At 38.0% G+C, this 14,169-nt stretch overlaps 1 protein-coding gene and 1 long non-coding RNA gene across 2 annotated transcripts in view; one reads left to right on the forward strand and one right to left on the reverse strand.

The window, feature by feature from the left end:
- The window catches only part of LOC140495806 (uncharacterized), a 109,915-nt gene that overhangs the window by 49,682 nt on the left and 46,064 nt on the right, over positions 1-14,169 (forward strand). The gene's annotated exons all lie outside the window — the stretch shown is intronic.
- hdac8 (histone deacetylase 8) overlaps positions 1-14,169 on the reverse strand; it is a 79,205-nt gene that overhangs the window by 13,993 nt on the left and 51,043 nt on the right. The window contains exons 8-9 of the mRNA XM_072594936.1: positions 5,718-5,890; positions 2,765-2,859 (exon numbers count right to left, since the gene is read on the reverse strand). Of these exons, the coding sequence (XP_072451037.1) occupies positions 2,765-2,859; positions 5,718-5,890 (268 nt within the window). The remainder of the gene's footprint in view (positions 1-2,764; positions 2,860-5,717; positions 5,891-14,169) is intronic.

Below are 14,169 nucleotides of genomic sequence, written 5' to 3' on the forward strand. Positions count from 1 at the left end.
GTTCTCACTGTCAACCCTATCTAAACCCCTAATCATCTTGTACACCTCTATCAAATCTCCCCTAAACCTTCTTTTCTTCAATGAGAACAGCCCCAAGTGCCTCAGCCTTTCCTCATATGATCTTCCTACCATGCCAGGCAACATCCTGGTAAACCTCCTCTGCACCTGTTCCAATGCCTCCACATCCTTCCTATAGTATGGCGACCAGAACTGTACACAATACTCCAGATAAGGCCGCACCAGAGTCTTATACAACTGCAACATGACCTCAGGACTCCGGAACTCAATTCCTCTACCAATAAAGCCCAGTATGCCATATGCCTTCTTCACAGCACTATTTACCTGGGTGGCAACTTTCAGAGATCTGTGTACATGGACACCAAGATCCCTCTGCTCATTGACACTACCAAGTAGCCTAACATTAGCCCAGTAATCCATCTTCTTATTACTCCTACCAAAGTGAATGACTTCACACTTAGCTACATTGAACTCCATTTGCCACCTTTCTGCCCAGCTCTGCAACTTATCTATATACCGCTGTAACCTGCCACATCCTTCTTCGCTGTCCACCACTCCACCGACTTTCGTATCATAAACACCTTCACAGTAAAAAGACAGATGATGACCCCGGGAGATCTTTAGCTGAAAGACAGATACTGAGGATGACAGCCACTGTATGGTTTTGGAATTAAGTTGATGTAATTATAATGTGTTTTGTTTGAACAGTATATTGTTATAGAGCTGGAGGCAGGTAATAAGCAGTTAAGAGAAAGGCGAGAAACATAAAGAAGGAACCAGGTCAGACTTAGAAAGAATTAAACATAGTCATTTCGATAGATGGGTGAGGGCCTTAAAAATAGATAAGACATATGAGGCTCTGGCAGAGGTTATTCTGCTGGAGGAGTTTAAAAACTCACTTCCAGAGATGATAAGAATTCATGTGAATGAACAGAAAGTTCAAGAGGCGAGAAGAGCAGTAGAGATGGCAGATGAATATACATTGGTGTATAAGGCAAATTTTAGCTTCCGGCAAGAATTTCATCCTGTGAGGGATAGAAATTGGGAGAAGAGGAGATCCTACACTACAAAACAAACAGTAGAGAACACTGGTAATAGTTTACCATAGGTGGAAAAAGAAGCCCAAGAGGGTGAAAAGGAGGTGAAAGGCCTCAGGTGTTTTCATTGCAATGGAGTGAGACACAGAAAATTACAGTGCCAGTGATTTAGGAAGGCACTTGAAAAAGATGTCTTCACTGCCAGAAGGTGGGATACGTAAAGTCACAGTGCTGTTTGTTAAAGAAAGACACTATGGGAAAAGATGTGGGACAAGAGGCTAAGCCAGTGACATTAGTGAAAGTAGTGCAGAAAACCCGAAGCAAGGTCGAGAAAGCGCAGGAGAGTGCACAGCCTAGGCAGGGGCTGGGTACTGATGTTGGTTCCCGATCTCTTTCAATACTTCGCCTCTGTAGGTAAAGTTTACTCAGGAAAAACGGGGGAGAAGGCAAAGAAGTTATAATTTTGAGAGATCCTAATGAAGGACTCATGTCTGAAATGTCAACTCTCCTGCTCCTGGGATGCTGCCTGACCTGTTGTGCCTTTCCAGTGCCACACTTTTTAACTCTGACTCTCCAGCAACTGCAGTCCTCACTTTCTTCCACTCAAGGGTGTCAACTGTCATACTGGCAAAAAGGCAGGCCTCAACCATTTTTGCCTAGACTTACTTAAATTCAGCCACTTGCACACTTGAATCTGAAACATAATGTTTAATCTTACACTTAGGGCATTGTTGACGGGACATTCTTTAATGCAAGAGAAAGGTCAAGATCCAGAGCTCTTTTTATGCACAACAAAATTGTGTGTATTGTTCAATGTTCTGATTTAGTGCAGTGACAATGAACCCAGATGTATGAAAAAGTATAATGTAACTGGAAAAAATTTGTAACACTAGTGCAGGTAGAGTTTTCGGTAATGAACTAGGATCATGAGTTGGGGTGTCCAACTGTGGTATAAGCTGCCCCTTAAATGTCAGACAACCAAATCTTTTATTTTTCATAGTAAGTAGCTTTGCTCATTTTTGTCAAGAAACAAGAAAATTTGGGGAAAAGAAATGGTAAGACAAGTATGAAACTGTATTTATATGGTATCAACGTATCACCAATAGTTCAGAAAAGATTTACAAGGATGATGCCAGGGCTGGAGGATTTGAGCTATAGGGAGAAGTTGAACAGGCGAGGGTGGTGAGTGTGTGGAATGGGCTGCCAGAGGAAGTGGTGGATTGCAACAATTGTAACATTTAAAAGGCATCTGGATGGGTATATGAATAGGAAGGGTTTGGAGGGATACAGACTGGTTACTGGCAGGTGGGACTAGATTGGGTTGGGATATCTGGTCGGCATGAACTGAAGGATCCATTTCCGTGCTGTACATCTCTATGACTCTAATAGTAAATATGCAATGTTTGAAAGAATTACAGTCTATGTATTTCTAGTCATATCAAGAAAAAGCAAGGTCAAAATGTTGTAGAAAGCCTAAAAGTAAAGCGTCAGTAATTATTAAAGAATGGCTAAATGCTTTACTTATAGTCAAACAAATGCAGCTATGTCAGTTCAGAACAAGCCTATCATTCTGAGAGAAAAGGAGAAACAGTGCATTATTGTTGCACTGCCACTTGACTACAAAACAGTATTCAGAGTCAAAATCCCAGGTTTGATTAGTCAGAATGACTCAGCAGATAGTAAGAAAATGAAGCCTGTTGTAGCCTTACCTCATGATCAGGAATCTCTGAGGACAGTGTTTTTCCAAGGATAATGGCAGTCAGATATGTCCAACACCGGGCTGTGTTTGCATGGTTATAGCCTCCTGTCTCCACCAGAAAAGCAAACCAAATGAAAATAATTTATTTGACTAGAAAGTCAGAAGACACAGTGACCATGTTATTCACTACTGTCTCATTCTAATACTGCTATACACTGTCATATTAAGAAATGCTTGATGTCATGGTGATTGTGAAGATTTCCAATTCTTTCACCTTTTGTTTTTCCTGTAGCAATGGGCCATGTCCACAAGATATGAAACTCAAGTCATGAACTGCTTTAAAAAGCTATATAATCTTGTTTAAATTTTGAGAAGGATTTGGCTGTACCAAGACATGGCTGCCGATGATACAAGTTGACTACAATGTATGGAAAGTTCCAATCAGCAATTTCTAGAGTAAAGTGCACTATCCTTTTCGGATTTCTCACTCTTGCAATGATTGGATATTGCAGTCAGCAAACACAAAAGCACAGTAGGCAGACCTAAAGGGTCTGGCAAAGAGCTATTGAAAAACTCATGTCTGAAGTGGCAAAAACAGTTCAGCAACTGGCTGCTACAATAGACAGTGGGTTTTGATCAGGAGCAGAAAGGTTTAACCTCATTGTACTTGTTGAGGTACTAATAATCCCATTTATCTCCATGGTTGAATACTGGACCGACTGGCCAGAGACACAGGCATCAATTGTTAAGTTGTAAGTGACTGTTTAATGGACCTGTTACATGATCAAAATTCCTCTAGTCTTAGCTTAAATTAACATTTCTTAACCCTTGCCTCAGACTCAGGAAAAAAACTAGTCTATTGTTAACATCAAAGTCTGCTATGGATCTAACTGGTGACACAACAAAACTCCAGGAGGCTCTCGGGAAACATTTCTACAGGAAAACAATTTTTAAGTAATACAAAAATCTTCTGGTTACAGACCAAAGGGGAGAAATACAAGATTAGCTCCCTCTCCCTGTCAACAACAGAAATTGGAGTCTCAAGTCCAAGGTCAAACCATTGCAAAATGAGCCAAAATTTGACACAAGATCGAAATCTCAGAAACCAAACTGAATTGAACCTTATAATCCAATTGGAAGCCAAGAAGAAAGATTCAGTGGTTTAAACGATCATTAAACCAAGAAACAGCAATGCAGTAAATTTCCTTAATTTGTGACAAATTTCAATACAGAGACTTGCATAGAAAAGACAAACTTAACCTGTGAAACATTAGCCTCTCTGAACATTAGACAGCTGAGGTTTATGACTTGGAGAATACAGATGTAAGTACCCAGTGTGGCAAAACAAGATTCTTACCCAATATCTGTGCCTCGGTTCATATTTGGAACAGACAGAAGTCAGAACCTCAAACTACCTTACCCAGATTAATTATCACAGTCAAAAACTTCTAATTAAAAGGAGCAAAAACAAATTTTTCAGCAAAAGGTACTGAATAAAAACTAGAAGCCCAAAGAGAGAATGAAAAGAGACAGGAAATTTGCTACATCAATGAAAAACGGTTTGGTAAAATCCCAGGCCCTGTGCCCAGATAATCCGTAGCAGACAACAAGAATATAAATCCAAAAAGGAACCAGAAAGGTTCTGTTAAGATTCAGACAGTTGAAGCCCTGAACATCCAAAAAGGCTGAAATAACCTGTCTATATTGAGACAATAAAGTACAAGTGACCTAGATCTAAAAAGGCTGAAAATAGACTGATGAAAGAGGGCAAGAAAAGACTTTATTTCTTTCCATCTCTGGATATAAGTGAAACAGAAATTGAATTGGCCAGCATCTTCTTTGCTTTATTACATGGGGATTGGTTTGTACACCAACATCATTCTGCTTGGCCTACATAAATTTTAAAAGGAATACTGCAACTTCAGCTAACGCAGCCACCTAAAAACAGCTTCCTACAGACAGTAAATAATCTTCAAAGGACACAGAAAAAAATCATGCAAATTAACACCCATATCTTTAATTCCCTTTTTAAAAGAGATTTTTAATTGTAAACTGTTTCCATTTTTTTCCTTTCCCCTTATGCTTGAGTATGTGTGTGAAAACCTCCAGTTCGAATGGACCAATAAAGCATACTTTTGAGTGAACCCAGAAGCAAGCTTATTTTGAGTCCGTCTTCCAAATGTATAGTTTGGGGGAAACATGCCACAGTCAATTTCAAAACAGAGAAAAAAAAACAATTTCAAATAACTGCTTACAGACAAAAGAGAAGAAAAGTAAAGGAATTCAGTTTATGTCTCCTTCTCTGTCGGTAACATTAGCAACAGTTTCTCCTGAGCTGGCACAATGTGTTCAAGGTATAATACTTGGATCATGAGCACCAGTTCTTTTCTAGATCCAACACGCTAAATTGACTCAACAACATTATTGATTGCCTTATCAGGTTACATCCATTAATGTTGGATGGATCGGAACTCAAATTTCATACCAAGACAAAATAATTTATTCATTTAATCTTGACTGTATCATTGATTAACTCAAATCCTCCCGTAATCCAAAACCCACATATTACCCAGAACACATCACTGCTAAGAATGAAGACTAGTATCCCCCTACGTATCTTATTTACCTCACTCAAGGATTCTGACCAAGTTTGCAAGAGTTCCACCATTGCTTCAATGAGAATCAGATAATTCAACACAGTACAAGCTGGAACAGTTGGCTACTGAGCCTTTCTGGCTAGTTTCCTTCAGTTCCATACTTTGTCATGCATTTATTTACAGGTATTATAACGGAATTTTGCTTTAAAATATCATACATAGATATAAAAAAAACTCCCAAATGCAAAACTATGTTGAATCATTTTTAAAACATGTCAAAACATATGTATCAATGCTAATACATTGCATAACGTTTATGCCTCTGCATTTATTGAAAATGTTGCAACAAAGGACAATTGGACTCACCTCCTCCCAAGACCAGAGTTGGCAATTCCCAGTTCAGAATGTAACGCAGGCACTTTCCCACTCCAACTGGTGTCATATTAAAGGAACACATTGGGTCTCCAGCAATAGTATCTGCTCCTAGCTGGCAGACCACTGCTTCAGGATTGAATGATGCATACACCTCTTTTAAGACACTATTGGGAAGACAAAGTAAATAAATATGTGACTGGATAACAGATAATTGCTGCAGTCGGCACCTAAGGAGTACTATAATCAATACCTTCTTAATCAATCCTATTACCCAAGGACCCATAGGAATCAGCAAGCAATAATGACCTAGCCAGAGATGCATCCTTAAGATGCATAAAAATTGGTCAGTCTAAAACCAAGGTTATATCTTATTGAATCGTAACTTATCCATCATATTTTGCTCTTTTTGTAACAAAAAGGAAAGCATGCAAGCCTGTCTAAGTAATCTACCATTCGACTTTTGAATTTATTGACAGGAAATTTTGTCAGAGTAGCCAAAGATTTTCCACTTGATTTTCACTTTTGTTCCACTTCTTTCAAGTAAATGATTTCCACTTAAGAAAATCCAAGAGTCAACTGACCGATCACACAAATAGCATTTACACTTTATTACTTCAAGAACTAAGCAACTGATCTGTTCAGATTATATTGTCTAACATATAAACTCATCTTTACAGAAACAGTCTTCCCAAGTGTGCACAGTTATAAATAGATATACATAATTTTAAAAATTCAAATCATGTCTGATTGTGATGACAACATTTTTTCCTTTAAATGGTTAACTGCAGTAAGCCTACCATCCCCAAGCTGGCACCTAGTGTTTGTGAGGGATCTCAAAGTTTAACATTACAAGATCAGAATGAAAACCGTACTAAATATGCAAAATCTTTTTATGAGTTCTCTTGACGGAACAAACTTTTCATGACATTCAAAAAAAGTTTTTTTTCAGACTTATCGCTCAATATTCCCCAAAACTATCTTAAAATCTGAAAGCATGAGTCTTGCTAATAGGAAATCCTATTAACCAAACAAAATATTTTGAAAGATTCTGTCAACTGTGCATATTGTATTTGAATGTCAGTGTGATAACTTGCTGGAAGTAATTATCTGTGCTGACAGCATGACAGTTAAGTGATTAGACAAAGTCATGAACATAAAGCGCTGTGCAAATACAAAGTCTGATAGTTCAAGGCAACTATAATAACATTAGTATAGATTCAATGGTTATGTAGGCTCATAGCTGAGAAGTATCAAATTGGAAAATTACCATTAATAGATACTGCTGGAAAAAGAGACATTTTGTTGAAACTTTACATGTTGTACTCTTCAGGACAATTAGCAAGAAATACCAAAGTAAAGGAAAAAGAACATTGATCCTGCATGAGAGGAATATGTTGATTGGTAGACAAGTGAACTCTGCTTGAGGGACATGAAACTTGGAGAAGTATCAGGTAATTATGACAGCAGTTAACTACCAGGTTTTTAAAATTTTAAACAAGGCATTGCAGTGAGAAATGAACAAGAGAATGGCTATCACCTGTTTTGTTGTGTGTACATGTTCTTCCTGCCCGCAAGGAATAGTAGCCAATGTATAAATATATGTAGCTTCAAGTACATACAGGTGCACCATTTAGCAAGACCAACCGATGAACCTAAATTGGCTACCACCATAACTCTTCATACACACAGGATTATACTGCAAATGTTACCCAATTGCAGAATCACACTTAATATTGGACACACTTGAGAGCTTGGTAAGCATAGGCTAGTTGATTGTGTCAGTATGTTGCTTGTTTCAAACAGCAGAAGGAATATGCTGTTTGATCTGATTTGCCAATCTTTGGGACATAGCCTACATACCTGGCATTACACCATTACCTCATTAGTGGAAAATTCCACTTTTGTTACTTTATGAGGTTTCCATGAAGATCATGTCTTTTCAGCCTTTACTCTCAGCTTAAACCATCACCAGCCATCTCTCTGTAATGAGAGAGCAGCTTCCGCTCCACTAGGACAATGGCAACTTTACCTTTTTGAATCTGAAAGGTCAATTTTATATGGCAATTCACATGGAACTGCTGGAATCCCTATGTGTACAATAACCTATGACTGTAGGTTTGCAGTTGACAGTAGGAGAGACCCCTACTTGATTAGTTGACTGGGATGCCAAGGGATTTCAAGGGTGAGTTCGAGCGCAGGATGAAGCCCATTCAGACTTATAAGGTGGTTCTTACATGCAGCTGTAAATTCAAATATAACAACTGTATCATCTACACATTGGAAATATGCAAGGAATAGGTGGTTAAACATCAATCATTTGTCATGGAATGCAACAAAGATGTTTGAGAGGGGAGCTGGGCCTAATGGAGATCCCATGCCAACTCCAATGTAATTGGTTCTATATGGTGTTGCTAAAATTGAACTCAACTGCCTACTAGTTTGTTGAGTTCAAAAGTTCAATTAATACTAATTCACACAATGATACCAGGTTTAGATCACTATGATTTAGAACTGCAGTGCAGAAGTATTTGGCTTCCTTAGGTGTATAGGTTAGTAATGATAAATAAACACGTGGACACTATGTTGCTATCAATACACAAGCTGTGTATGTTCTTTACAAATGTGAAGGAATCCTTTACTATAAAAACGTGTTCAAACCAGTTGCAGAAATTCTATGCATAGAATCTATGCATTCGACCAGTTTATGAAATGGTGAAACAAGGTAGGGCATAACGGGACATCACTTTTGTGCATCTTGGATAGTCCATACATATGTGAATGCAATGAGGACACATCCTATCACACATAACACCCAACAGACTGTAGCTCTTACACAACTTCAAAAAGCATTCTTTTAGTTTGTTTGCAAGTAATGCTGTCCAGTTGGTCTAATCAATAAGAATTTAGACATATCATGAGAAATGGCATGCATTTTGTTAAAGTCAATGGGGTGGGGACAGAGATTAGTAATATGACCCAAGAGAATAACTGAGGCAAGATTTCTGTCTTTCATCACAATTTTCGATAGCTTGTACATTCATCAGAATATAATTTCTCTTGTAGACAGATTAAAATAATGCATCTTCTGTAATAACTGCAATCATTTACATTCAATAGCTAACACAGATCATATTGAAAACAAATCCATACCAAATTAAAAGCAGATTAGGCTGGGAGAGAGAAGAGAATCCATTTTTGTGAATAATTCTACAGCAGGCGGGGGGCCCCACTGATTAAATCACAAACCACAGGAAACTCTCAGAAGACACTGAAAAGGCTTTAAAAAATGTTCCCTTTTGTTGAAGAAAATTTACTGAATGAACAAATGCCATTCCGGGGGAAAGATTGAGAGTTCTCCATAAACGCAAGCTTTAACCTCACGTTTGAAGCTACACAGCACTCTTTTCACTTTTTTCAAGGATTCCTACCCTCCCAAATCTTCATGCTTCACACAGACAGTTTTTATGATCACTAGTAACAGAATGTGCAAATTCGGACTTTGTATTTTCAGTAAGCACATGCGTAATTTACTTTTGGTTCATATGCTTGAATTGTTTAGCTCACTGTGCCATTGACAAATCTGTCACAATTGACTGGGGGGCTAAATATTGCAGATTTAGTGCAACAGATTTTTACCCGATTTTCTAATTAAGTATAGCTCATGTATTGGATGGAAAGATTGGGAAACATGTCTGAATTCTGTTCTTCCCCATTCCAAAGCTCTGTTGAATATTCATAGTCTGTTCAAATTTCTATTTTTTTCTGTAGATGAGGATACCATTGCCACTTGAAAAATTGATTCCCCCAACGCTTCTCATTTGGTTTTCATGCTCTATCTAGCATTAGGGTTACCATTTATTTTACTCAAACTGATCACTGGCTGATATGCAAGATGAATTCAACTATAACCCTTGTTCCACCTGTGGAAGTTCTTAGCTTCCACTACACGTTTTAAAAACGATATCACAGCTGAGATAACAATTCACTCAACACATATGCATGTCTTAACCCTCTGTGGTAAGAATGTTAATGTCTAACATACTGCATTACTCAAGATGCTATCCCAGCAAGAACATGCACTTTCACTCACTCTCTCCCTCCCTTGAGGAGATTTATCACTGCAGCCTGCACTTTCAAGGTAGTAGCCTTCAGCTGGAGATGACCTCTGCCATGAATAGTTTCTTATGTGCTTCACAAATAGTCCACTCACACATATTGACATCCCAGATAATTTTGTTGAATTTTAGTGTTCTTAGCAAACAGGTTAACTTTGTGAAACATTAGCTACCATGAAAATGATTTTTTGACTGCAATTTGTAGTTCATGAGATGTCCTCTTAACTGAGAATCTAGCTCAAACAATAATAGGATCAACAATGGGTACTAATAGTTTCATTTAGTTTAGAACCTAATTCTCAGTCAAGATGGGATAAACAATTACATTTATCATCCTCTGAAATCCAGTGAAATAATTCAATATTCTAATTCCTACTGCACTAGCATTTATGCAGGATTCTTCACTTGCTGTTCTATATGTCACACATTGGAAGACGTGAAAACTGACTCTTCCCATCCAGCATCCACCTTCCATTACATATAAGGGCCCAGAATTTACTTATCAGCAAATTATTCAGAATAAAGACTTAAGAAAAGGGGAAAATTTTATGAATGTCACTGAAGCAACAGTGTCAGTGATCAGACAATGGATTGAAAAGATGTACTGAATTTGCCCTGTATGCACTCAACAGCATAATGACAATTTGCAACTGCTTAGCTGAACTGGTTGCTCAGTTGGCAAGTTCAAGCTTGGACCAATATCTTGTTGGTCCTGACACTGATCTCAGAAGCACCGATGTCATTTGTTTCAGTTCTGTTTAATATGGTGTATGTTCACTCATTTTTTTAGTTTACAACACTTTTACACTCAAAGACTTTCAAAGGCCAGTATGTAATCATCGCTCACTGGTTAAGCAAAACTATTGAAAATAAAACTGACGGGAATAAAGAAAAAGGATATTGAAGCAGAAATCAGTATTCTTCACAACATTTCATGATTTGACTGGATGCTGTGTTCAAACAATTCCGAAACTTTCAAAGTGAATATCAAACAATATGTGTGTAGATTCTGAGGAGATAGGAGGAACGCTAAATGAATATTTTTCATCAGTATTCACGCTGGGAAAAGACAATGTTGTTGAGGAGAATACTGAGATACAGGCTACTAGATTAGGTGGGACGGAGGTTCACAAGGAGGAGATATTAGCAATTTTGGAAAGTGTGAAAACTGTTGAATCCCCTGGGTCAGATGGGGTTTATCCAAGATTCTCTGGGAAGCCAGAGAGAAGATTGCCGAGCCTTTGGCTTTGATCTTTAGGTTGTCATTGTCTATAGAAATAGTGCCAGAAGACTGGAGGATAGCAAATGTTGTCCCCTTGTTCAAAAAGGGGAGTAGAGACAACCCTGGTAATTATAGAGCAGCGAGCCTTGCTTCGGTTGTGGGTAAAATGTTGGAAAAGGTTATAAGAGACAGGACTTATAATCGTGTAGGAAGGAATAAGTTGATTAGGGATAGTCAACACAGTTTTGTGAAGGATAGGTTGTGCCTCACAAACCTTACTGAACTCATTGAGAAGGTGACCAAACAGTTGGATGAGGGTAAACCAGTTGATGTGGTGTATATGGATTTCAGTAAAGCATTTGATAAGAATCCCCACGGTATTGCACAAAATATAGAGGTATGGGATTGAGGGTGATTTATTGGTTTTGATCAGAAATTGGCTAGCTGAAAGAAGACAGAGGGTGGTGGTTGATGAGAAATGTTCATGCGGGAGTTCAGTTACTACTGGTGTACCGCAAGGATCAGTTTTGGGGCCACTGTTGTTTGCCACTTTTATAAATCACCTGGATGAGGGCATAGAAGGATGCTTAGGAAATTTGTGGATAACACTAAGGTCGGTAGGGTTGTGCATAGTGCTCAAGGATGCTACAGGTTACAGAAGGAAATGGATAAGCTGAAGAGCAGGGCTGAGAGGTGGCAAATAGAGTTTAATGCAGAAAAGTGTGAGTGGTTCACTTTGGAAGGAGCAACAGGAATAAAAAGTACTCGACTAATGGTAAGATTCTTGGTAGTGTAGATGAGCAGAGAGATCTTGGTGTTCACGTACATAGATCCTTGAAAGTTGCCACCCAGGTTGATAGGGTTGTTAAGAAGGCATATGGTGTGTTCACTTTTATTGGGAGAGAGACTGAGTTTCGGTGCCACGGGATCATGTTGCAGCTGTACAAATCTCTGGTGCGGCTACACTTGGATTATTGCATACAGTTCTCGTTACCTCATTAGAGGAAAGATGTGGAAGCTTTGGAAAGGGTTCAGAGGAGATTTACTAAGATGTTGCCTGGTATGGATGAAGGACTTGAGGCATTTATCGTTAGAGAGAAGAAGGTTGAGAGGTGACTTAATTGAGACATAAGATAATCAGAGGGTTAGACAGGGTGGACAGTGAGAGCCTTTTTCCTCGGATAGTGATGGCTAGTACAAGGGGACGTAGCTTTAAGTTGAGGGGTGATAGATATAGGACAGATGTCAGAGGTAGTTTGGAGGAGCATGGAGCACCCTGTCTGCAACTGTAGTAGACTCGCCAACTTTAAGGGAATTTAAATAGTCATTGGAAAAATATATGGATGAAAATGGAATAGTGTAGATTAGATGGGCTTCAAGTTGGTTTCACAGGTGGTGCAACATCGAGGGCTGAAGGGCCTGTACTGTGCTGTAATGTTCTATGTTCTATATATTACTGAGACTTTTCTTTTTGACTGAAAGCACACACTTTGAACAAACTACATTCTTGCAATCAAATATAAACAATTACTGAATTAAATTAAATGTGTCTCTTGGAGTGTTGTACATTAACTTTGTTAACATTGTAGTACCTCGAAGCTTATGATATGAAAGCAGTTCCTGAAAAGTTACAGTTTTATGCCAGGTCAATGTGCAAAGTGCTGCAATATTTATTGTGGCTGACTTCATTCAACAGTAACATATTAACATCTAATGGCTGATATAAAATCAGCATTAATGTAATAGGAACTCAATAGATCACTAATGGGTATAGACACTTCTAGATATTGCTAGGCTACCCATAGCAGCTGTAAAACTTAAAATGTACATTTGAGAAAGGCCAATTTATTGGTTTTCTCAATTCAAGCCACCATTTACAATGTTAGCATAACGAAAAGGAAATCTCTTTTCATTCACCATTACAGTCAATAAGATCAAGTTATTTAAAATAATTGCAACTGCTTTATTTTTCACCCCGTATCAGTTGATCAGTTAAACTACAAATTACGATTTGCAATAAACAGCATTTATAAGGTTATCACAATTCATATTAAGTAAACATTATTAATATCAACCAAAAATTGGAATTGCTGGAGAAACCCAGCAGGTCTGGCAGCATCTGGGGAGAGAAAACAGTGTTAAAAGATTCAGGTTCAGTGATTCTTCTTCAGAACAGTTCTAATGAAAGGTCACTGGACCTGAAATGTTGACTCTTGTTTTCTCTCCATAGATGCAGCCAGACCTGCTGGATTTTTCCAGCAATTTCTGTTTTTGTTCTAGATTTTCAGTATCTGCATTTCTTGGTTTCATGAAAAACATCATATATTCTACAGTAAAAAAATAAGCCCACATTCCAAGTTGCCAACAGTAATTTCTAGGCTTTGTTCTTGATGGTGAGATATTCTGTTTTTTGAGATAAGGTAAACCCTTTTTAAAAAACTGATCTTGAGCTTGGAAGCACTACCCATTGGCAATGCAACAATGATGAGATCCAGAGACTGTTGCGATGAGATCCAGACACACTTGCAAAGAGACCCATCATTGTGAAGTATCCCCTCACATTCATATCATAAATTTAATAAAACACAGATCTCAGTAGAAGAGCCATTTAAAAAGTAGCTTTCATGACACAACACTTAAGTTGTCTAGTACACAATAAGTACACAAATTTGGGTAAGCATTATTAACATTATTTATTTTCAAGTAGTTCAGGAATGTCTATTGATTGTCAATGTAGTTTAACTAATAGATGCGTTCATTCACTTCACCCAGCTTCCACTATTTTCTGAAATTATTCCCCTCAACCCTTTTAGCAAGGGCTAACAAGTTTTAATGGCAGAAATTATAAAGGATAAATTCCATTGTTTTACTGTGAAGCTTTCTTAATTAATATTTAGGTTTTAATCATGTCTGTGTTAATGGTTGGGCTGTATGCATCCTTTTTTCCAGAATATAAATGTGATCCACGAGGTCTTCAAACTAATAATGACACTGAGCAGTTTTATTTACTTTTCCATCCCACCACTCCCAGTAATTTTGACCTTCCTGCATTATGTTTCTAAATTGAATGTTTAATTTCTTTGCTTCTTGTTGGTTCTGATCTTAA

This window comes from Chiloscyllium punctatum, chromosome 25 (assembly GCF_047496795.1).
Source record: "Chiloscyllium punctatum isolate Juve2018m chromosome 25, sChiPun1.3, whole genome shotgun sequence".
Classification (NCBI taxonomy): Eukaryota; Metazoa; Chordata; class Chondrichthyes; order Orectolobiformes; family Hemiscylliidae; genus Chiloscyllium; species Chiloscyllium punctatum.